Here is a 26,139-nt window from a genome sequence, read left to right as displayed (position 1 = left end):
GTAACCCGCCCTCCACTGGAGCAGCGGCAGCGGCCGCGGAGGCTCCCGCCCGCCTGCGGGATGGGGTTGCCCACGCTTGCTTCTCCTCTTCACCTTCTTGCCCGTGGGCGGCGTGCAGCGCCAGGAGACCCACCTGCCCTATCATCTCCCACCAGAGGACGTCCCCGACTGAAGCTCAACTTGCGGCGGACTCTCTTGGAGGAGCGGGGGAGCGAAGCGCCCTGAGCTGCGTGCCGAGGGGTCTGAATCCCCTCTTCGGCCGCAAAAGCACCTGGGCAAACGTCGTTCCCGCCTGGGCTTTAGCCTCTGCGGTCGCGGAGACTGAGGGATCGAGGAACAGAGGGACTGCTTGAGTCCAGGCAGACTCGGCTTGGAGCTCCTGGACTGAAGGTCCCAGCTGCGCATCAGCAGAGGACGAAGACGAAGCGGTGTCAGCCTGAGGAGCTGCGGCCCCGCCCGGAGCCCGCAGAGCGCCCGGGATGCCGCCGGCCGTGGCCGGGGGTGGCTCGGGCTTGGCGGTGGCGGGTCCCCGCTCGTTGAGCCCCGCCGCCCTGTCCCGCAGCCTATCTCGCCTGCGCGAGTACCGGACCCGCTCCCGGATCATGCTGGCTCTCGGGGTCACGCAGATGGTGCTCGGATGCCTCATCGTGGCAGTCAGCTTCGCGGCGCTGGCCCTGACCACCTCAGCTAGGGTCCGGCACTCCTGCCCCTTCTGGGCTGGTTTCTCGGTAAGTGCTAGCAACCTCCTTCTTTCCCTTCTCTGCCCTTGCATCTCTGGTTCTCGCTTCTCCCCCGATGGCACCTCGGACACTCAGCACCCAGAAAGTTGGCAGCTGAGAGAAACTTGCGACGTGCACCAAGTGCGGATAGGGGTTCAAAGTGTGGGAGGAGGTGGACTTGAGAATAGTATCTGGCCCGGGTGCTGATCTGATGGTGTCGGGCATGCCCCTCAGGGCACACATTTGGGAAAGATGCGCCCGCTCTCGGTCATTCCTCGTAAGGGGCAATTACCAGAGAACCCCAGGAAACCATAGCCCCTAAGTTCAGTGAATAGGATACCGATGTCTGCTTTTTTTTCGAGGGGGGGGGCGGGCAGGCAGTGAATTAGAAAGACCTAGGGAAAATTGCTACTAAAGTGTAAAATTGGGAATTATTAAAAAAGGATTGCCCTTTTTATATTTCAACACAGCTATAATTACACTCTTTAAAAACAAACATCTAATCTGTATTGATTAGGCAAGCTATTGAACAATATAACCTTGTTACTTATCTTAGAGATGCCAGTCAGCCAAACATTCGGGCTTTTTGCCAGTTACCTGTAGAAATCACAATGTGATGGAGATTGTAATGGTATGATAGTTATTTGTAGGAAACTGGTCCTGAAAAATTAAGGGGTAGTTATGCCATAGATGTTTTATCTGTGCTCTTCTCCCTGAAGAATTTTTAGAAGTTAGGTTCCAAAATCCACAGATGGATATTTAATTTTATCTATGAATTTGTCTTGAATTTTCAGCTGAAAGCTTTCTTTGGTCAATTGACTAATTCTTCCAGATAAGGGTATTTATTGCTAAGTTTAATGTGACTTTTTTGAAATGATTTTCTTTCTCGCATGGAACTTTATCTTACAAAATCGAATAGATCACAGACTTCATAGATCCTGGAGAAAAGATTAGGATATTGGTACAAATTTAATTACCAGACAGTTTATGTTGGAGGTAATAAAATGAGATGAGAACAGTGGGCACAGATTGTAATGCACACATGCAATACAAAAATCCTCACAATCAAAGAGAGCAACAAATGGACTGCTCCATTGGGAGATCTATGCTTCTTTGCTCTTAGCTTGCCACCACATTTGCTGAGTGAGGAGATTTGTGACAGTTAACTGCCATGGTTTTCAATGTGAAAATTGAAAAGCCTGTGATTAGGTAGGCTTGAACCAAGTCTTTTTTGTCCAACTAACCTTCCCTCCTCCCCCTTTACACAGCATAATGTGAAATTAGCCTTCATTTGGCTCACTTTTACCTATTGTGTACACACATATTTTCATTTTCACACCTGGTGGTACTGTGCCATATTTATTTTGGGAAAATATTATGTAGATATGTAACATATATTTGTAGCATGTTCTTTCTGATTCTTAAATTGGGATGACAGGTTTTTAAAGTTTGTGTGACTGTGTGTGTGTGTGTGTGTGTGTGTGTGTGTGTATTTTCCCATGGAGTAAAACAAGAGATGTTTCCAGGGTAACATATGACAGAAGGTTCTATAAGGAGTTCTTGCTTCCTTTAATAGATTGTTGCTGAGCTAATTTTTGGAATTTTTTTACAATGCTTTTTAAAAAATGAAAATATGTATCTGTAGCTTTGAAAAATTAGAGAGAATGAAAAATCTATTTAGAATTAATAAATGTGTAGAAAACACAGAGGACTTAGTTGAACTGACTTGTGAACTTCATTTTACTGCACCAGAAGTAATAATGACATAATAATTCTACATGCAAAAACTTGTTTGAGGTTCTTTTTAACACTGGCTATTTACCCTTGAATTTATAGACAACTTCTCTCCCTATCTCTTCACTCTCACCCCACCAAAATACCAAAGCAAACCATATCAATCCAAAACAAACTATGGTTTTCTTTTTCTGGTAATGGCCTTTGTTCTCTAAATCCAGCATATAGTTCTTTTAATGAGATCAAAGCAAAATTGACTCTTGAAACCCCATAATCGATTCAGGTATGGTCATTATTCTTAATTGGGATATTAATTTCAAAGCTTATTACAGACTAATTCTGAGTCTGATAGAGATGGTCTGTAACAACCATTGTAGGAGGCTCAACTCAATGTGCTTGTGAAAAAAAGAATGAGGTTGTGAGACTATAACTTTGGAGCTGTGAACCAAAGCCTTTACTATATATAGTCACACATCTGTTGCTCAGTTTTACCTCTACTTAATATATGTTATATTGAAGTTTTAGTCAATCTATTAGATATTTTTTGGGGATGGTAGGCTTGTACATTAACTGATTTTCTTCCTTTTTACTCTCCCCTCCTCCCAAGTAAATCAAAGAAATATAATTTCCAATTGTGGATTGTGGTGATTTTGCAGGGCATTATGAGAAAAATTTAAATTTTAGCATCAAATTACCTAAAATTGAAAAAAAAAAACCTTTTTATTGTACAAAACAAAGAAACTTATTTAGATAAAGTATGTTAAATAAGTAACTGGTACAGTGAAAAGAACCCTGGATTTGGAGTAAAAGGACCTCAGTTCAAATCCCAGTCTTCATTTTACTAATTGTGATGCCAAGAATGGGTTGAACTGTAATAATATAAAAAATTTTACATTTCCAGGTGTATTATTATTATTATTATTTAGTAATTTTCTATAGTCTTGGATGTAGTGTTTCACCTCATGTATGTGTGCCTTTTGTATTTTATTTTTCTCTTTAAATGTATCCTTTCATAGATACATATTCCTTCTCCTCCATAAATCTTTGTCACACACTCTGACAAACAGTTTAGATCAAGGGCAAATTTACATGTTAATATGTACTTTGATATCTTTCTATAAATGCTCTTTGGCCCATTTTATGAGAGCACCTTTTAATGAAGTTCTTTGTTTAAGTAGAATATTTCCACAGGAACCAAGATGAACCTATCTTATATTGAAGCTCATCCTCTGAAGAATATTGAGTATTGTTTTTATAGTGAAATGCTAGTGTAGTTTATGAAGTAAAAATGTGAAATTATTTAAGTAGTCTACCTTTCTCTTAGAGATTTTACATATTATAAATTTTTACATATTGAAAAGCTATTGTGTCATAACATATTTCTACCTTCTTTATGCAATGTGACTTGAATGCAATTAACAATCTAAAACATTTTAAAGTAATTTCTTAGAACTTTATTAAATCTTTTATAATAAAGATTAAAACACTTTATTTAGTTGTGAGATTTCTGTGATTATTTTTCTTATTTTCTAAAAACAGATTTAGAAGCATATCCTGGATGTTTGGCTCTTAGTGTATCTTAGTGTATCTCTTGTGGCTACCAGCCTGATAGAGAGCCATGAGTTCTGAGATGGGAATTGGAAGATTTAGAATCTAAACCTTAGTTTTCCATCGTGCTTTGTGACATTGGCAAATTGCTTGACCTTTCTAGACCCAACTTTCTTCATCTGTGAAACAAGTGATTTGAACTAGATGTTTCTAAAGATCCTTCGGGGGACAACTGTTCTAAAAATCCATCAATTTGTGACCAATATACTCATGTCTCACTACTAATTATAGTAGAAATTAGCTTGTAGAGAATGTGGATGGAAGATATGGATCGTTTGTGAACTATAAGTATGGAGGGAAAAGTTGTATCAATGAGATCACATATCTATTGAAGTAGATTAGTTTGATAAGATTGGTTCCTTAATAGTTGCAATGTCCTGACTTTCTACTGGCAAGATAGAATTAAGTTGTGAGATTATTAGAAAGAAAAGTTTCTCTTGCATATGCAGGCAGTCTCTTCTCATATTACCAGAAAGCAGGGACTTTGGGAATATGTAGAGAATGTGGCTTTGCCAAGAAAGTAATGCTAGGTCTCTAAATTTGCAATTTGGCAATATCTAAAACAGAACTCAGGATATTTTTCAAATCTCCCTTCTAGATTTCTCTTTCACTGTTAATTTTCTTAGCTAACCAAATTTGAAATCCTGGTGTCACCTTTGATCTTTCTTATTTGAATTAATTCCCTATCCAATCTGTTAATAAGTCCTGTCATTTTTACCTTTTCTAACTCTTTTGTATATGACCCCATTTTCTCCATTCACAACCACTATGTTAAGCATAAGTATTTATTATCTCATGCTTGAACTATAGCTGAAGTCTGTAGCCTTCTCCCTGTCTCAAGTCTGTTTACTCCAGTCCATTATCCATTTGTTTTTCAAAATGATCTTCCTGTCAAATGGGGAAGATGAGTAGCTACATAAGTATAAGGTATTGTTGAGTGTAGTTACTCTGTCCTTTTATATGAAGCAGCTTAGTGTAGAAAGTTTCAGAAAATGTACTTTCACATAAATAAGAAATTTATTGATAAAATTGTGTAAAGTATTGCCTCTTTCATAGGTGAACCATTTATACCTGAAATTATTAGAGAAAATTTAGGTTTAATAGAAAAGCTAAAATTCACACATAAATAAACATTTTTATATTGGATACAAGTAGTTTAATACAGAAAATGGACTGTGGAATAAAGATAAAGTCACCTCCTTAGAAAATTTATTATTTATTTATTTTTAAATATTCTTTTCTTTTTAAATTTTCAGTTCCAAATTTTCTCTCTTGTTCCCATTCCTCACTTACCTATTGAGAAGGCAAAGAAAGTGATATAAATTATCATGAAATCATGAAAAAGTTATTTACACATTAGCCACATTGCAAACAAAAAAAACAATCAAGACAATTATTCTTTAATTTCCACTCAGATTTTAAGTTATTTCTCTGAAGGTTGATAGAATTTTTTTTCATCATGAGTCACTTGGAATTATTTTTCATGATTTTATTGATTAAGTAGTTATGTCTTTCACAGTTGATCATCATTAGAACATTGCCGTTTACTATGTATGATGATGCTCCAATTCTCACTTTATTTTGCATCAGTTCATATAGCTCTTGCTATATTTTTTTCTTGAAACCAGTCCTCTCGTAATTTCTTATAGCACAGTAGTATTCCATCAAATTATATGTCACCACTTGTTTAGCCATTCTCCAATTGATGAATATACCTTCAATTTTCAATTCTTTGAGGTACAGACCTAATAGTAGTATTACTGGATCAAAGGGCATACACAATTTTATAACCATTTGGGCATAGTTCCAAATTATTCTTTAGAATTCTTAGATTGTAGATGCTCATCAGTGGGGAATGGCTGAACAAGTTGTGGTATATAAGGATAATAGAATATTATTCTTCTATAAAAAACGATGAGCAAGCTGATTTTAGAAAGACCTGGAAAGATTTACACAAACTGATACTGAATGAAACAAGCATAAGCGGAAATACATTGTACACAATAACAGAAAGAATGTGTGATGATCAGCTATGAAAGACTTGATTCTTCTCAGTAATTCAGTGATCCAAAGCAATCCCAATAGACTTTGGATAGAAAATGCCATCTGCACCAGAAAAAAGATTGAACGTAAATCAATACATGCTATGTTCACTTCTTTTTTCTGTTTTTTTACTCTTCCATGGTTTTCCCATTTTGTTCTGATTTTTCTCTCCCAACATGATTCATAAAGCAATGTATATCAAAAATAAAAAGAACCAATAAAACAAAATCAAAATAATAGAATGCTTAAACTAGTTTATAATTTCACCAACATTTTTAGTATATCTTTTTTCCTTCATATGTTAAACTCATATAAAAATGACAATATTTGTTATTTTTGATAGATGGGAGGTGGTACCTCAGAATTGTTTTAATTTGCATTTCTGTAATCAGTAGTGATTTAGAGCATTTTTTTCATTAGATTTTTATTTAATAGCTTTGATTTCTTCTTCTGAAAACTATCTTTCATATCCTTTGATTATCAATTGGGGAAACTTGTATTTTTATAAATTTGACTCAGCTCTCTGTCTACTTTAGAAATGAAATCTTTATCAGAGAAACTTGCTATAAATTTCATTGTCTTCCATATACCTTTTTGTAAATATACTTTCCCTAATTATCTTTTTTAAATTAAGCCTATTTTTTTTTGCTTTTGTTTTGTTTGAGATCATGATTGCTACCTCTATCTTTTTGTATTTCAGCTGAAGCATATTAGATTATGCTCTAGACCTTTAACAATGTCTTTCTTTCCCTTTCAAGTGTGCCTCTTATAAATGACATGTTCTGGTTTTTAATCCATTCTTTCTGTCTGCTTCCATTTTATGGGTGAGTCTATGCTGTTCACATTCAGTTATGTGTATTTCCTTCCATCCTATTTTCTTCTGTTTATCCTTTTTTCTCTGTTTTTATCCTGTCCTTCCTCAAAAAGTCTTTGCTTCTGATTACTGCCTCTCTTAATCTGTCTTCCTTTTTATCACCTCTCACCCAAATATTTCTCCCCCTTTCTCTCTCTTATTTCCATATTGGTTTATTTCAATTTCTCTCCAATTGAGTGTGTGTATATTCTTTTCCCCCTTTGAAATGTTTTTGATGAAAGTGAGATTGAAGTATTGCCTATCTTGCAATCCCCATTTTCCTCTCCAGTTAGCTCTTCCTTATAAGTTTCTTTTATGTTGGAAAAACTTTTCCCCATTTTACTTCTTCTCTCCCCTTTTATCCAGGATGAAATCATTCAATTTTTTTTAGATAATCCTAATATAATCTATTCCTATTCATGCCCTCTGTCTATGTAGACTTCCTCCAGCTGCTATAATAATGCTAAAATTCTTAGGAGTTACATATGTCATATTTCCATAGAAAAAAGTAAACCATTAACTTTATTGAGTCACTTATGATTACTCTTTCATGTTTGTCTTTTTATAATTCTCTTGGGGTTTGTATTTAAATATTTAATTTTCTATTCATTTCTGGTCAGGAATGCTTGAGAATCTTGTATTTTATTTGCGAAAATATTTTGGAGATATAACTTGTTTCCCAGAGTTAAGGCCCAGCAAGTAGACTGTACCCTGAGGTTGGCATAATAACAATCGTCTGCACTCTAAATGATCTCTCTCTCTGGTGAAGTGTATTGCTTTGACCAGAATAAGATGTTTATTGCCCTCTGTTTTCCAGGGACTTGAGAGCCATTCATCACCTTCCTTGTGCTTATAATTCCATTCCATGAAAATGCCAAATAAACTGAATCAGGTACTTCATTCTGTTTTCCACTGGTTTTTGTACTTTGTTATGAGATAAACAATCTGCAGGCTGTCCTACAGGACCATGAATGCCTACATTATTTTTGCATGAGCCTGACATGGGGAATGCTATTCAAGACCTGTTGTTGGATTATGATAGTCCAACTCACTTGTGTGTATATTTTAATGATAAAACAGTGCCTCATCTCAGCATGTTAAATACTACCTTTTAGGAAGGTAGGCTTCCAGTTTCAAGTACTTTATTTACATCATGACTCTCCTGTCTCTGGCTCTGGTCATTCCCAAGGTTAGAAGCCAGTTTTAGTTCAATTGAATATTAAATATTTATTTTTCTCTTTGAAGGATTATACTTAATTTTGCTACATAGGTGATTAGGTGATTCTTGGTTTTAACACCAGTTCCTTTGTCTTTTGGAATAAATATAATTTAAGATGTCTACTCATTTAATTTGGAAGCTAATAAATCTTGTGTGAGCCTAACTATATAGGCTTCAATATATTTGAATTGTTTCTTTCTGGATATTTGTAATATTTTTTCCTTGATTTGGGAGTTCTAGAATTTGGCTATACTATTTCAGGAAGTTTTCGTTTTGGAATCTCTTTTAGGAGGTGATTGGTGAATTCTTTCCATTTCTATTTTGTCCTCTAGATCTAAGACATTGGAGCAGTTTTCTTTCCTAATTTCTTGATGTATGATGTCTAACTTTTTTTTTTTTTAACTCAGGGCTTCCAGGTAGGCTAATAATTCTTAAATGAGTTTTCCTCAGTCATTTTCTAGTTCAGTAGTTTTTCCAATGATATATTTTACACTTTCTTCCACTTTTTTTTGATTCTTTTGACTTTGTTTTATTGTTTCTTGATGTCTTTTAGTCATCATCTTCCATTTATTCAATTCTATTTTTTAAGGAATTATTTTCTTCAGTGAACTTTTTCAATCAGTCTTCCTTTTCCAGTCAGTCTATTATATTTTTTAAGGAGTTCTTTTCTTTAGTGAATTTTTGTGCCTTTTTTGCCATTAGGCCAGTTTTGTTTTTTAAGGAGTTCTTTTCTTCAGTATTGTCTAAAAAATTAAGATATTAATTCCTTTTTTTGTAATTGTCTTTCATTGCACTCATTTCTTTCCCCCTCCCCCTTTTTTTCCCCTCTTATCTTTCTTTAATGGTTCTGGGAACTCTTATTGGGCTTCAGTCCAATTTGCATTTTTCTTCAAGGTTTGCTTGTAGCTGTTTTTACATTGTTATATTTTCTGGTCTTCCTTTTGATGTAATAATTTTTTAGTGGTCATGTTCACACACACGCGCACATGTGTGTGTGTTTGTAATTTTCCCAGCCTATTTCTTGATTTTGAACTCTATGTTAAAGTTGGGTTTTGCTCACCTGAAATAGGAAGGCACTGTCCCAAGGTATTTTTAGAGCTAGTTCTGAGACTTTGCTAGTTTTTGATGTTTCCAAGGTGATGTGATCTGGGGAGAGTTGTCATCACTGCTGTCTTAGATTGTATTTTGATTGCTACTCAGGAAAGATCCTTTGCAGTCATAAACACTAGTGTTCTTTTGGCCCTGGAAATGTGATCAGTACTCCTGTTCCTCTATGACTAACTCTAACAACTCCTCTTCACCCTGGAACTATGACCAAGAACTATATATATGGGTAACAGAGTTGCTAATCAGCACCAATTGCACCCAGTGACAGTACAGAGTGCCTTCTAATACTTTCCTGACTCAACACTTCCTCTTTCTGGGTTGAGAGCTTCTGAAGCTACTGTTCCTCCTGTTGTGGCCACTGCTATTGCTCTTGTTAAGCTCTGAGCTGGTTCTCATTACAGTGTCAAAGACCTTTCATGCCAATTGCCTAAATTGTATTAGGTTAGGAAACTGTTTCACCTTAAACTTTTTTTTTTTTAGCTTTGTTACTACAACATTTTTATTTGGGGAGTTATTTAAAGTTGTTTGGAGGATAATGGGAAAATTCAGCTAGGTTGCTGCCTGTAGTGCATCATCTTCTAATGATGTGGGGTGATACCTTTAATGGTTTAAATGAGGCAGGGAGAGAACTTTTATTTATTAAGCACTGCTAAAATAAGAATATGAAGAAACAGTTTTAAAAGAGATTGTGGAAGAGGTTCCTCTAAGACATGATAAATGACAGTGGTTGTTAGGCTATTGTAGTCTTCATTTATTTGCATGCAACTGTTTTAAATCTAAGAGTATAAAAAGTCATCAAAATGAAAAGGTATAGCTACTTATAGATTGTGAGATGATTAAATAAGAACTATGGAAATCATAGGATAGGTTTGGTGAATTTTCACCTTAAAAGTGAAAGGCCAGTCACTGATGAAATTAATTGCTTTTGGAGTATTTCCTAGAATTTGAGACAAATGAAAACTCACTTGTGAGAGCTAAAGTGGCCAGTAGGGGGAGCGTATTGCATTCATAACAGAATTGGGGAAAGCGTGCAAAGGAGACAGGAAATGATATGTAGTATGTGAGAATAGAGGGAAAGCAATTTTGACTAGATGTAGAGTGGGAGGAGGGAAGTAACATCCATTGAGGCTGGAAAGATTGGTTAGAACCAAGGTAGACTTAAAACATTAAACAGAAAATGTTATTTTTTTTTATTCTAAAAGCAATAGAAAATTATTGGAGTTAATTGAATAATGGAATAACATACTTTAGAAAAAAATCATTGGCAGCAATGTGTAGGGGAGAGTAGAGTAGTGACGAAGTTTGGGTAGAGAAACAAACTAGAAGGTTCTTGTAGTAATCTAGGAGAGGGGATTTGAATGAAGGAGGTAGCTTAGTGATTTGAGAGGAAAAGAATGAAAAGAATATTGTAGAAGTAGAATGGCAAGGTTTGCAATTGACTTAGATATGTAAGTTGAGGCAGAATGAAGCAGTTCAGGATAATGCCATAGTTGTGAATTTGGAAGATTAAAAGGATAGTATTGCCTTTAGCAGAAATTGGGAAGTTTGAAAGAGAGGAGAGGTTTTTTTGCGGAGGGGAAATAAAATAATTCCAGTTTTAGAAATGTTGAATTTGAGTTGAACTATCCAGTTTGAAAGGCTCATTAGGAAATGAGTGATTTAGGCCTGAAAGTCAGGAAGAAATTGGAGTGCTCTCTCCCTCTTTCCTTCCCTTCCTTCCTCTCTGTCTGTCTGTCTTTCTCTCCCTCTCTTGAGTGTTAAGATGATAGTTAAGCCCATGAGAGTGGATGGAATTCCTAAGAGAGAGAGAGAAGGTAAAAGGAAAAGAAGGCCTAGGGGAAGAACTTTGGGAAACACCCACATTTAGGGGATATTATGTGGATGTTAACATCATAAAGCTTAGAGAAGGGCCAGGAAGGAATGGTATCATGAAAATCCAGACAAGGGAGAATATCCAGGAAGGAAGAGTGGTTAACTGTGACTTCATTTCAATACCAAATAAATCCTTGGAAATAAAAGATTTGTACCACGGTGACTGTAATAGAAAGGTCCTCTGTTAAAACTTTTTGAGGAAAAGAAGTCTCATAATTATACCAAATTTCCACTTCCAAATGCACATTTCTTGATATTGCAGAAGGTTTTATTGAAAACAGAAAAATAGAAAGTCATATGTATGCATATGTGTGTAGATGTGTGTGTGTGTGTCTATTTATATATATATATATGTCATTATAGACACTGGGGATCCTTATCACAATCTTCATGATGTAAGGCAATATATAATTATTTTTAACTCCCCAAACTCACAATGAAATCTCCTAATACTTATTATAAGCAAGATGAGGATTCTTTGGTTGAGACCCTTCATGGTGTGGTCTTTTCTTTTTGGGTCTTTTCCTTTTCTGCTCTTTGTTGGCACCTCTGCAGGATTGTTTTCTCTGTGATTGTAGATAATTTTTGGGAGCATAGATTGTCTTTTGTCTTCTTTTGTATCTCTAGAGCATTATGCTTGGCACATAGAAAATGATTAATAAATGTCTATTGCTTTGATTGATACAAAGTAATGGAAAACTTTCTTAAATAATTCTATACTTTTATACTTTTTCTTGTCTCATTGCCAAAGGTAGGCCAGGAGATTGAAGGTGGAGTGTCTTTCAAACATAGCAGTGGTTAAAGACTATAATTCCAAAAATATTGTGGGCTGAAGCAATATAACAGATAGACATTCAACATATAGAACTACTGGCAGGAAAGATAAGGAAGGCAAATTGATGATGGTAGTTTTTTTGCCAAATCAGGAGATGTTTTAGTCAGTTTATATGACCAAATGATGAGGAAACTTCTGCATTTGTAAGAGACTGAGAATGGATGTTAAATGTGAATAGCTGAAAAATCTGAGTATAAATGCCAGTTCTGACTTTGACGATGTTTTCCATTCTCACTGTCTCTTAGCAAGGCAAGGATTTTGCTAAAACTTTTCCTTTTTGGAGTTGAGAAGAAATCAAGACCAAAACTACATTGTGAAGTGGAATGAAATTGTTGTCACTGGGGATGTGATAACATAGGCTGCTTTATTATTATTATTATGAAAAAATGTTTTTATTTGTAGATTTGATTTGCTAGCAGCAAGTCAGTTGACTCATTTATAGAAGTTTGGAAACTAGATAAGTTTCCTAGAGTATTTAAATCAGGGTGGGAACAAAATGAGTAAGAGAGAGTATTAGTAGAGAATTTTCATACTTTGAATACTGTTTAATGATCAGATCCTAGAGCTCTCTACCTAAGTGATAAACGTCTTTATGACAACATCTTTTGTCACAATAGTCTTTGCATATATGTTGCAGAAGAAGAATGTGTTGTCAGTGTCCATCTTTATGAGAGTCTTTTTACAAGTTCAGATTCAGAGAGAATGTCAGATCCATTTAACTCTTCATTCTTATGGTGGAGTTATTTCTTAACAAAAAGAACCATTTTCATTTGGTTACCAATATATATCAATTGCTTTCCAATTTATGCTCTCCAGGTACTTGGATACTTATTGAGATTACCCAAAGCAATCAGCTAATCACTCCAGGTGGAGCCATGTCATTTGTGGCTCTTAAGACATAATTGCCATCAAGCTATTTTTCAGTAAGTTAGGGAAGAAAGTAAGAAAGACCCTAATACCTGCTACATGAATTTAGATAGTTAAGTTTGTTAAGTAAAAAACACAACAAAAGTATAGTTTTGAAGTAAAAATATTCACTAGTAGATCTTGTTTTTATAAGTTTTTAGAGAGATTGTGTGTTTCTTAATCTTTTGTTAACATTAGCAATTTTTGTTTACTTAATACAGGAAGTTTTATAGTCAAAACAGCTGTTTCTTTGCCCCAGAGAATGTGTGAAGTTATAAATTTAGAGTGAGAAAAGTGTTCTCAGATAGAGAATTTTGCTTTACAATGACACCATTTTGCTCAAAGACTTTCCCCCCCCCCCATTGCCCCTAGGTTATAGTGTAAACTTTTTATTGGTCTGCCACTTATGATCCTTTCTTATGATCTTTTCTTTTCTTTGTTATTAATAATGAGTATCTCTTCCTAAAGAAACTACTTCCCATCTGTCCTATGGCTTACAATATGCTCTACTCCTTCTCTAATTTACTATTATTGTTAGGATAGAACTGAAAGGTAACTAACACAACCCACAATTCTTTCATCTGAAACAATTTCAACAACAAATATTGTATTATAAACATACTAGTTCTCAATTAATTAGTTATTGAGAGTATTTGTATAGCCCATCTTTCCCCTTTCTTTTTTGGTAATTTTTAGAACAGAGTACTAGTCCTCTACTCTTCCAGTCTTATTTTACACTATTTCTTTTCATCAATTTTTTTTGTCAATGAGTACATTCCCTAATTTCATCTTGCCTTTTCTTTCCTTCTTACATATATGGAGACCTACCACTGTGTCTAGGTTGTGCTTCTTCCAAATCTCCAGTGTGTGAAATGAGGGGTATCTTGCAGCAAGTTGGAGTCAGAAACAGATTTGAACTCTGCCTCTGACATGAGCTATGACATCATAGGCAAGTTGCAAAAATTTTCTAAATGGTAGTTTTTCTATCTGTAAAGTAAGGATAAAATAACTGTGATACTTACCTTATAAGGTTGTTATGAGAAGCAAAGGAGATCATTTGTGTGTGTGTGTGTGTGTGTGTGTGTGTGTGTGTGAGAGAGAGAGAGAGAGAGAGAGAGAGAGACAGAGGCAGACAGAGAAAGGGGGTGGGGTGGAGAGAAATAGAGACAGAGACAGAGACAGACAGATATATACATAAAGAGAATGATAGATTTAGGGGTCTTTATTCCTATTCCTATAGCATTGACAGATCAGGTCATGTACAGGGCATGTATTCTCAGAATTCTCTGGCTAATCCTGAAAAGATGGGATTTCCATTTTTCATGCTATATAGTTCATGAATCTGTACCAATGTATTTCATGCTATGATTATGAGTTGGTATTAATTAGTCAGCTACACTTAGCTTTTAGAAAGGAGGGCATTTACTAACAGTGTGTAGTTAGTACATTCTCTCAAAAAGTCTATAACACTTTCACACTAATATATATCTTGTTCAGGGGAAAGAATGTTCAAGCTAAGGGAAGTGAGTAGTAAAGATTTAACTTGCAGTTTAGAGGAGGGAGTCCTTTTGCTGTATTCCTGAAGATGTTCCTCTGAGGTAGGGGTCTAAATTTTTTGCTTATCTTTTTGTAGAATCTTGAATCTGCTTTCCTCATTGAGTCCAATTTGTCCTTGGTTTATGATATAGATACTACAGACAGTAATTTTTGGAATATTTCTTAGATGTGGAAAAATCGTTTGGACCCTTTATATTTTACAAGTCTCTTCCAGCAAAAGGTAGAATAATTCTACTAAATTGATTTAGTAATTGACAATATAAATAGCAGCTTATATAATAATATTTTTGTCATTTCAGTGTTTATTTAAATTTTAAGGAGGGAATTTTAAAGTCCTACAAGCATATAAATTATTTAAAATCTATATGCACTTAAGTTAGCAATAACTTGATAACGTATATCTAATCAGGAGTATAATGATAACTTGTTTATTTTTTTTTTTGGCCCTCTTTTCACCTAGGTTTGAGTACAGACTATTATTTATTAGCAGTGTGACCTCAAGGAAGTTGTTTAACCCTTCTCAAGATTTTTCCTCATAGTTAAATGGGGATGATGGTAATTTACTATGGTACTGCTTAAGACTGTTGTAAGAATTTATAAACTATGAAGGGATGTGTATGTGTGTCTATATGTATATCTCTCTTTATAGGTATAGTCATGTATATACACATACCAGTAAATGCTAATAATATTGTTATTATCATCTTCAGAAAAAGAAGAGACAAGAAGAATAAAAAGAACCAAGATTCAAAGTAGTTTAATTATTCATCTGTCTTAAAGAAGTTTTTTGCCATGAGGTTCAAGCTCATGGCTAAAATGAAGTTTTTGTTTTAATTGTAGATTTAAGTTTCCTATGCTATTCTACAGTGCAGAACATTTTAAGTTACTTCAGTACATTACTTGATAGGGTCACACATACTAACTGTGTTTCTCTTGATATAAACCAACCCCCTGTGGCTTTTTACATTACCTCCTTTTCCATTAACATTCATGGTAGTTAAGACTTAGTGCAGATTCTTTCCTTCTGGCTCTAGTTCTGTATTTTTTATGTTGTAATCATAAAGTTGGTATAAAATTAGATTCTTCTAAATTATAACTTTATTGGGGTTCTGAAAATCTGGAATGCTGCACTTCTACAAACTGCAAACTATTTTTCATGACTGTTAGAAAAGATTTTTAAAAAAGTAAAAAATTTACAAGGGATAAAGATTTGTTGAATAAATTGCAGTAAGAAAATAAATGTAGCTAAAGGACATTTCTTAGAAGAGAATATAGTGTGTTTACCAGCCCTACAAAATAGTGTATGCTTACATTCAAAAGGTCTAAAAAAACCAGGTTACTCGTTCATCCCAAATAATTTTCATATGTCAGGCAGAAGATGTTGCCATTATAAAGGTATGAGCCTGGGGCAGTGAGGTGGCACAGTGGATAGAGCACCAACCCTGAAGTCAGGAGGACCTGAGTTCAAATCTGGCCTCAGACACTTAAATACTTCCTAGCTGTGTGATCCTGGGCAAGTCATTTAACCCCATTGCCTCAGCTATACACACACACACACACACACACACACATATATTTAAATAATCACTTTTTTATTATTGAAATATATGCAAAGATAGTTTTCAGCATTCACCATTGCAAAACCTTGTGTTCCAAATTTTTCTCCTTTCCTTCTCTCATCCCCTTTCCCAGACAGCAAATAATCCAATACATGTTAAACATTTACAATTCTTCTATACATATTTCTATATTTATCTTGCTGTATAAGAAAAATCAGATCAAAAAGGGAAAAATGAGAAAGAAAACATAAAAGCAAGCAAATAACAAAAAGGTGAAAATACTAAAGGCTTTTTTTGCACAAAAACTTTTAAAATTTAACATAAATAAAATTACCCATTTTGCATTTCATACTGTACTTTAATTCTTCTTTGGTTATAAATTCTTTCTTTCTCTACAGATCTGAGAGGTAAACTAACCTTTGTTCTTCTAATTTGTTTATAGTGTCATTCTTTATGTGTAAATCATGAACCTATTTTAACCATATGTTGTTATAAGGTGTTAGGTATTGGTCAATGCCTAGTTTCTGTCATACTATTTTCCAATTTTCTCATCAATTTTTGTCATATAGTGAGTTCTTATCCTAGAACCTGGGGCTTTTGGGTTTACCAAATACTAGATTACTATGGTCATTGATGTGTGTCTTGTGAACTTAAGCTATTCCACTGATCGATTACTCTATTTCCTAGCTAGTACCAAATAGTTTTGGTGACTGCTGCTTTATAATATAGTTTTAGATCTGGTACAGCTAGGCTACCCTCATTTGCATTTTTTTCATTATTTCCATTAAAATTCTTGACCTTTTCTTCTTCCAGATGAATTTTGTTATTATTTTTTCTACCTCTGTAGAGTAGTTTCTTGGCAGTTTGCTTGGTATGGAACTGAATAAATATATTAATTTAGGTAGAATTGTCATTTTTATTGTATTAACTCACCCTACCTATGAGCACTTGGTATCTTTCAGTTGTTTAGATCTGATATTATTTGTGTAGAAAGTGTTTTATAATTGTGTTCATATAGTTCTTGACTTTGTCTCGCAGATAGACTACCAAATATTTTATATTATCTATAGTTATTTTAAATGGAATTTTTTTTAATCTCTTGCTGCTGGACTTTGTTGATAACATATAGAAATGTTGATGATTTATATGGATTTATTTTGTATCCTGCAACTTTGCTAAAGTTGTTCATTGTTTCTAGTAATTTTTAGTTGATTCTTTAGGATTCTCTAAATATACTATCATATCATCTACAAAGAGTGATAATTTGGTTTCCTCATGACCTACTCTCATTCTTTTAATTTCTTTTTCTTCTCTTATTGCCAAAGCTAACATTTCGAATACAATATTGAATAGTAACGGTGGTAGAGGACAACCTTATTTCACCCCTGATCTTGTTGGGAATGGTTGTAGTTTATCTTGATTACATATGATGTTTGCTGATGGTTTTAGATGTTATTGCTCATTTTAAGAAAGATTCCATTTATTCCCATGCTTTCTAGTGTTTTTTTTTTAATAGGGGTGGGTTTGGATTTTGTCAAATGTTTTTCTGCACTTATTGAAATAACTATATGATTACCATTAGTTTGATTATTGATATAGTCAACTATGTTAATAGGTTTCCTAAAATTGAACCAGCCCTGCATTCCTGGAATAAATCCTACATGGCCATGGTATATAATGCTGGTGATAACTTGCTGTAATTTCTTTGCTAATATTTTATTTAAAATGTTTGCATTAATATTCATTAGGTTAAATGGATTTTTAATTTTCTTTCTCTGTTTTGACCCTACCTGGTTTGGGTATCAGGTCATTTGTGTCATAAAATTTGGTAGCTCTCCTTCTTTCCCTATTTTCCCAAAAAGCTTGTATAGTATTGGAATTAATTGTTCTTTAAATGTTTGGTTGAATTCCTTTATAAATTCTTCTGGGGATTTTTTCCTAGGGAGTTGATTAATAATTTGTTCAATTTCTTTTTCTAAAAATAGGGCTAATGAAGTAATTGATTTCCTCATCTGTTAATCTGGGAAATCTGTATTTTTGTAATCCATTTCATTTAGATTATCTGATTTATTGGCATACAGTTGGGCAAAATAGTTCTTAATTATTCCTTTAATTTCCTCTTCATTAGTGGGCAGTTCACCCTTTTCATTTTTTGATACTAGCAGTTTGATTTTTTCTTTCCTTTTTCTAATCATATTAATTAAAGGTTAATCTATTTTGTTATTTTTTCATTCATTGGCTATTGGATCCTCTGCTTCTAGGACATCAGGGCAGTTTTCCTTGATGATTTCTTCAAAGACATTGGCTAGAATCTTTTTTTTTTTCATCATGGTTTTTCACTATGGAGATGGTCCAATAATTCATATGTTACCTCTCCTAGATCTTTTCTCCAGGTCAGTTGTTTTTTATGATGAGATATTTTACATTTTTTTCTATTTTTCTTTTTTCTTTGGTTTTGTTTGATTGATTCTTGATGTCTCATTGAGTCATTCACTTCTGTTTTTTAGTGAATTAGTTGTTTCAATTAGCTTTTTCATCTTCTTTTGCATTTGGCCAGTTGAACTTTTAAACAAATTGTTTTGTTCATTGGATTTTTTTCCATTTCACAAATTCTGTTTTTCAAGGAGTTGTTTTCTTTTTCCATTTTGCCAAAATTATTTTTTAAGGAGTGATATTCTTCAGATAATTTCTGTGTTTCTTTTTCCAGAGTTCTCATTTCTTTTCCCCATTTTTTCTTGTAACTCTCTTTTAAGATCTTTTTTGAATTCAGGCTCAAGGTTCAATAGAGCCTTGTAAGATACAGACCAATTTACATCACCCTTTGAGGCTTCATCTGGAGATGTTTTGTCTTTAGTTTCCTCAAAGTTTGAGATCGGTTTTTCCCTCTCTCCACAAAAGCTCTCTATGGTCAGAGATTTTTTTGCTCATTTTTAAAGGTTGAAATTTGCTCTTAGGGCAAAAGGGAGATTGTCCTAAGCTTCTTCTACAGGTGACAGTGGCTTTACTGCCCTGGTCCCAGTGGTGCCAGCTTCCTTCCTGTGCTGGGTGGGCACAGCCAAATCCTGCTTGTTATGCTGGAGTTCAAGTGTTCATTACTTGCCTTCTGTAGTTGTGTTGAAGGTCCCTCAGCTAGTCTGCTGATCCACTAGCTTCTGAACCAGTATAGAGTAGCAAACACAACTGTATTTTGGCTATGAGCCACCCACTAAATTCCCCCAGTATATGGAAGCCTCTCTGCCCTGATCCTCCTTGCACTGCACTGCACATGCGCTCAGCTGTACTCCCTTCCCCCATTGAGACAGACCTTTCCTGAAGTTCTTCCAAAATATCTTCTGCTGGAAATTTGTTACACTCAAAATATTTGTGGGTTCTGTCATTCCAAAAGCTGTTCAGAGGCTTTATCTGGTGTTGATCTGAAGGAAGCCAGGAAGATCTCAAAGACCTGTTTATTCTCCATCAATTTGGCTCTGCCCTCCCCCTCCCTCCTTTAAAAAATCTTTGGAATTTTTTTTGTGGATAAATTCTAATCCTTTACCTTTTGGAATTTACTTATTATTTGCATTTAATATTATGTTATTTATATATCTTGCATTTAAGCCTATTTTAATGTCTGATCAGGGTGAAGAAATAGGAATTTTTGAAGACTAAGGGCATGGAATGATCCCTGGCAGACTTTACCAAATAGGAGAGGCTTTAGATATGAACCTGGTTGTATCTGTAAGCATGTCATATGAGAAGCAAAATGTTGTAGTGTATTGATAGTCTCAAAATCAGGAAGACCTGGGTCTAGGTTTTCTTTCTGGCACATACTGACAGTAGCACAATGGGCTAGTTCATCTGGGCCCCAGGCAATTTTCAAAGACTAAAATTTGCAGGGATCCTGACCTGCATTGGTAGAGTGCCTTTCCCTATCTAGGAGTTCTCTATATCATTTAAATAACAGTTTCAGCCCCTTTAATTCTCCCTAAGTTGAAAAAAAGCTTATTACTATATTACTGGTCATTCTGAGATGATTTTCTCCCTCTAATCACAAAGATTCATGAAAATAATATGTATTATTGTAGAATTGTAGAAAAGTTAGGATTGCTATTAGTAGAGGAAGTCTGTGTGTATTAGTGAAATTAAAGACTTTTAGGGGAGGATTCTGCTGGAGTAGGCCAGTAAATTTCAAGCTTTCTATATTTCCCTCATAAACAGGACAAATTTGTGCCTCAGGATGAGCATAGTTGAGTAAAAAAAATCAAGAAGACTTGGGGCAGAGCAGGAGTCCTCCTGGCACAACCCAAGAAGACACTAATAAAAACTCCAAATTGGAAATTAACCCAAGTGAAGTATAAACACCTCCAAGTAGCTGGGTAGAAACATCAAGTGGGGAGCCATGGGGTGAACTTCAGGTGTGACTGCAGCCTCAGCAGAAACTACAGAAACTCTCACTTCCAGGACAGCAAGGAGTTGGGGATATAAGTCCGGGAAGACTGAGTGAGCCTTGGCTTATTAGGAACAGCAGACTCAGCTGTACTGCTGAGACATGGCCCTGAGATAGAAAGAACCAGCAGTGGGGCAGGGATACTACTGGCTGCAAATACTTGGCATAGGGTGGAGCTCGAAGTTTGGGGTTCTAGGTCAGAGATCACTGCCCCTCAGCCCTGTTTGTAGTAGCTAGAAACTGGAAATTGAATGGATGCCCATCAATTGGAGAATGGCTGGGTAAATTGTGGTATATGAATGTTATGGAATATTATTGTTCTGTAAGAAATGACCAGCAGGATGAATACAGAGAGGCTTGGAGAGACTTACATGAACTGATGCTGAGTGAAATGAGCAGAACCAGGAGATCATTATACACTGCAACAATGATATGAGGATGTATTCTGATGGAAGTGGATTTCATTGACAAAGAGACCTAACTCAGTTTCAATTGATAAATGATGCAGCTACATCCAAAGAAAGAACACTGGGAAATGAATGTCAACTAGTTGCATTTTTGTTTTTCTTCCCAGGTTATTTTTACCTTCTGAATCCAATTCTCTCTGTGCAACAAGAGAACTGTTCGGTTCTGCAAACATATATTGTATCTAGGATATACTGCAACATATTTAATATATATAATGGCAAGCAGTCCTATATATATATATGTACATATATATATATAGGACTGCTTGCCATCTAGGGGAGGGGGGAAAGGAGGGAGAGGAAATATCAGAACAGAAGCGAGTGCAAGGGATAATGTTGTAAAAAATTACCCTGGCATGGATTCTGTCAATAAAAAGTTATTATAAAATAAAAAAAAGAGATCACTGCCCCTCTCTTTCCCCCTACAATTAGAGATACTTATATTTCTCATTAAAAAAATTAAACAGCAAAGAAAAAAGACTCCCTAGATATTTACTTTGGGAACAGGGAAGACTGAGGTTCATCTTTAGGGGAAGACAAAGAAGTACAAAAAGCTTCTACCCCAAAGAGTAACTTTAAATAGCTCCATCCTAATTTATAGAGGAATTCAAAAAAGAATTTAAAAATCAAATGAGAGACATTGAAAAAAAGGTTCTTGTTCTTGGATGGTTTTTATTTTTTAATTTTAGTTTTTAGTTTTTTCCTTAATATCTCTAGTTTGCTTTTTGAATTCTTTTGTGAGTTCTGTAAATTCTCTCTGGACAGTAAGTCATTTCACATTACTCTTTGGGTTGAAGTTTTTTTTTTATATACTAAATTTTCCACTTCTGAAGATGAACCTTGGTCTTCCCTGTTTTCATAATATATATATATGTTTAAATTGTAATAAGTTTATTTATTTTTATTACAAATTGCTTTATGAATCATATGCTTATGAATCAGAGCAAAAAGGAAGAACCTTGGGAGAGATTTAAAAAAACAGAAAAAAGAAGTGAACATAGCATATGTTGATTTACATTGTTTCCTTAGATTTTTTTTTTCTGGATGCAAGTGGCATTTTCTCTCCAAAGTCTATTGGAATTACTTTGGGTCCCTGAACTTTTGGAAAGGGCCAAGCTTTTCATATTTGATCATCACACATTCTTGCTGTTATTGTGTACAGTGTATTCCTGGTTCTGCTTGTTATCCTCAGCATCAGTTCATGTAAATCTTTCCAAGCCTTTCTGTAATTAGCTTATTCATCTTTTTTTTTATAGAAAAATAATATTCCATTACCTTCATGTTCATTTGTTCATACTTGTTCAACTGTTTCCCAGTTAATGGGCATCCACTTCTTTTCCAGTTCTTTCCTACCACAAAAAGAGCTGCTACAAACATTTTTGCACATATAGGTCCTTTTCCCTCCTTTATGATTTCCTTGTGATACAGGCCCAGTAATGGCATGGCTGGGTCAAAAAGTATGCACAGTTTTATACCCTTTTGGGTATAGTTCCAGATTGCTCTTCAGAATAGTTGGATCAGTTCACGACTCCAGCAACATTGCATTAGTGTCCTAGTTTCCCCACATTTCCTCCAACATTTTTCATTATTTTTTCCTGTCATTTTAGCTAATTTGAAAGGTCTGAGTGGTACTTCAGAGTTCTTTTAATTTGTGTTTTTCTAATCAACACTGATTTAGAGCATTTTTTCATATAACTATAAATAGCTTTAATTTCATCATCTGAAAATTATCTGTGCATATCCTTTGACCATTTATTAATTGGGGAATGACTTAAATTTGACACATTTCTGCCCGGGCCGGTGGCTGCGGTGACTGTGTTCTCTGTTCAGGTACCAAAATGTGGTGATTTTCTTCTTTTAGAATAATAGTTTTCTCTGGGAGAAAGCAGGTTTCTCGGGGAAGTTTTCTGGAGGCAGCCTTAGTTTCAGTTAAGAGTAAATAATCACCCAAAACGCAGCCAGATGTTAAAAATTCAGGTCTTTTATTGTGTCCAATATAACCCAGTTAGCTTAGAGGCCCATCTCTCTGCTTGGTTCCAAGAGCTCCCTCCGAATGTCTCCAAATCCAAAGGTTTGTCCTTCAGCCCAGCCAGCACCAAGGTGAATCTGTCTTGCCTCTGAGAGAGGGCTTCTGGCTCTCAGTCTCCCAGAGTGCTCCTCTCTGACTCCAGTCAATGTTCTGAAGTAAAACTCCTCACTCAGAGAGGGCTTCTGGCTCTCAATCTCCAATATAGCCCGGTTAGCTTTTTTTAGGGGTCTCTCTCTCTCCTTGGTTCTAAGAGCTCTTGCCGCTTTGTCCTTTGCTTCTGCTTCTGCTTCCTTCAGCTTCCAGAGCTAGCACCAAGGTGAATCTGTCTTGCCTCTGAGAGAGGGCTTCTGGCTCTCAATCTCCCAGAGTGCTCCTCTCCGACCCCAGTCAATGTTCTGAAGTAAAACTCCTCATTCAGAGAGGGCTTCTGGCTGAACTCACTTGACGTTCCCCTCTCAATCTAAATTCAGCTGAACTCTCACCCAAAGTAACTAACTAATCTGAAGCTAAGAGCCCCTTTATATATGATTTCCCAAAGGTTGACTCCTCCTTCTGGAGCCACACCTAAGGGAGGTGTGAATTCACAAAGTTACAAAGTTTACTTTGTGAATCTCCCATACTTGTGAACTCCAATGAGTACTGGTGTGAATACAAGCATTGTATCAATTAGTTCTACTTAGTACCTTGTTTCAGGTTCTGAACCAAAACATCTCCCTGTAAGATCAGATCAATGATACTGAACCATGCTAAATTAGATAATTATTGTCTTTATCAACTCTAATGATTTAACAGTTTGTAAAAATTCCAACACATATCTTTATATATTTTAGAAATAAGACCTCTGTCAGAAATACTATCTGTAAAGATTTTTCCCCAGCTTTGTAATTTTTCCCCTTTTAAACTTATTTCTGCTGGTTTTACTTGTGCAAAACCTTTTTAATTTAATTGTAATCAAAGTTGTCCATTTTGTCTTTCATAATATTCTCTAGTTTTTCTTTGGTTATAAATTCCTCCTTTCTTCAAAGATCTGATAGGTAAATTTTCCCTCATTCACCAAATTTGTTTATGATTTCCATCCTTTATGCCCAAATAACGCATCCATTTTGACCTTATTTGGTAAAGAGTGTGATATGTAGGTCTCATTTGTATTATTACAATAATTTGTAACATTATTTTCCAGTTTTACTAGCAATTTTGGTCAAATAGTGAATTCTTATTCCAGAAGCTGGAGTGTGGGGATTTTTCTAATATTAGATTGCTCTAGGCCTTGATTATTGTGTCATGTGTATCTAATCTATTCAACTGATTCACCCTCCCCCACCCTACTTCTCAGCCAGTACCAAATGGTTTTGATGACTGCTACTTTATAATATAATTTTAGGTTTGGTACTGCTAAACCACCCTTTCTTTGTATTTTTTTTTCATTAATTCCCTTGATATTCTTGACTTTTTGTTCTTCCAGATGAATTTTGTTATTATTTTTCTAGTTCTATAAAATAATTCTTTGACAGTTTTATTGGCATGGCACTGAATAAGTAGACCAATTTAGGCAGAAATGTCATTTTTATTATATTAGCTTGGCCTAGCCATGAGCAATTGATATTTTTCTAATTGTTTAGATCTGACTTTATTTGTGTGAGAAGTGTTTTATAATTGTGTTGATATAGTTCTTGGGTTTGTCTTGGCAGGTGGGCCTCCAAATATTTTATTTTGTCCATAGTAATTTTAAATGACATTTCCCTTTCTATTTCTTGCTGATGGACTTTGTCAGCAATATATGGAAATGCTGATGATTTGTGTGGGTTTATTTTATATCCTGCAACTTTGCTAAAGCTGAGAATTGTTTCAAGTAGGGTTTTAGATGATTTTCTAGGATTCTCTATCATCATATAATTTGCAAAGAGTGATAGTTTTATTTCCTTATCACCTATTCTAATTCCTTTAATTTCTTTTTCTTTTCTTATTGTAAAGCCAACATTTGTGGTAGAATATTGAATAATAGTGATAATAATGGGCATCCTTTTTTCACCCCTGATCTTATTGGAAATGTATCCAACATCTCTCCATTACAAATAATGCTTGCTGTAGATTTTAGGTAGATACGCTTATTATTTTAAGGAAAGCTCTCATTATCCCAGTGCTCTCTAGTGTTTTTAATAAGAATATGGACTGCATTTTGTCAAAAGCTTTTTCTGCATCTATTGAGATTATCATATGACTTCTGTTGGTTTTGTTATTGACATGGTCAATTATGGTAATAAATTTCCGGATATTGAACCAGCCCTGCATTCTTGGTATAAATCCTACTTGGTCATAGTGCTATAATAAGTTGCTGTAATCTCTTTGTTAATATTTTATTTAAAATTTTTGCATCAATTTGGAACTACATTCAAAAAGTTATCAAACTGTGCATACCTGTGATCCAGCCGTGTTTCTATTGGGCCTATATCCCAAAGAGAGTTTAAAGGAGGGAAAGGGACTCACATGTGCAAAACTGTTTGTGGCAGCCCTTTTTGTAGCAGCAAGAAACTAGAAACTGAGTAGATGTCCATAATTTGGAGAATGGCTGAATAAATTAAGGTATATGAATGTTATGACACAACAACATCAATATTATATGAAGAACAATTCTGATGAACGTGACTCTTTCCAACAATGAGAGGACTGATGCCAGTTCCAATGATCTTGTGATGAAGAGAGCCATCTACACCCAGATAGAGGACTGTAGCAACTGAATGTGGACCATAACATAACATTCTCACTCTTTTTGTTATTGTTTGCTTGCATTTTGTTTTCTTATTCATTTACTTTCTTTTTTTTTTTTTGATCTGATTTCTCTTATGCAGCAAGAAAGTTGTATAAATATTTTTATACACATTGGATTTAACATATATTTTAACATGTTTTACATGTATTGAATTGCTTGCCCTCTGGGGGGATGAGGGAAAGGAAAAGAAAATCACAAGGCTATGCAAGGGTCAATGTTGTCATATTATCCATGCATATGTTTTGAAAATAAAAAGCTTTATTAAAAAATAAATAAAATAAAATTGACCCCCTCTTTCTCTGTTTTATTTATGTAGCTATTTATAGATATAAAATTTTCCCCAAGAACTACTTTGGCTGCATCCCATAGATTTTAGTGTGTTATCTCATTGTTGTCATTTTCTTGGATGAAATTATAGATTGTTTCTGTGATTTATTG

General features: G+C 35.0%; 1 protein-coding gene across 1 annotated transcript in view; it reads left to right on the top strand.

The window, feature by feature from the left end:
- Positions 1-401: 401 nt before the first annotated feature.
- ENTREP2 (endosomal transmembrane epsin interactor 2) overlaps positions 402-26,139 on the top strand; it is a 597,828-nt gene continuing 572,090 nt past the window's right edge. The window contains exon 1 of the mRNA XM_051973800.1: positions 402-728. Coding sequence (XP_051829760.1) covers positions 480-728 — 249 coding nt within the window. The 5' untranslated portion in view covers positions 402-479. The remainder of the gene's footprint in view (positions 729-26,139) is intronic.

The sequence above is a fragment of the Antechinus flavipes genome, chromosome 2 (assembly GCF_016432865.1).
Source record: "Antechinus flavipes isolate AdamAnt ecotype Samford, QLD, Australia chromosome 2, AdamAnt_v2, whole genome shotgun sequence".
Taxonomy (NCBI): Eukaryota; Metazoa; Chordata; class Mammalia; order Dasyuromorphia; family Dasyuridae; genus Antechinus; species Antechinus flavipes.
This window is presented reverse-complemented; position numbering and strand designations above follow the sequence as displayed.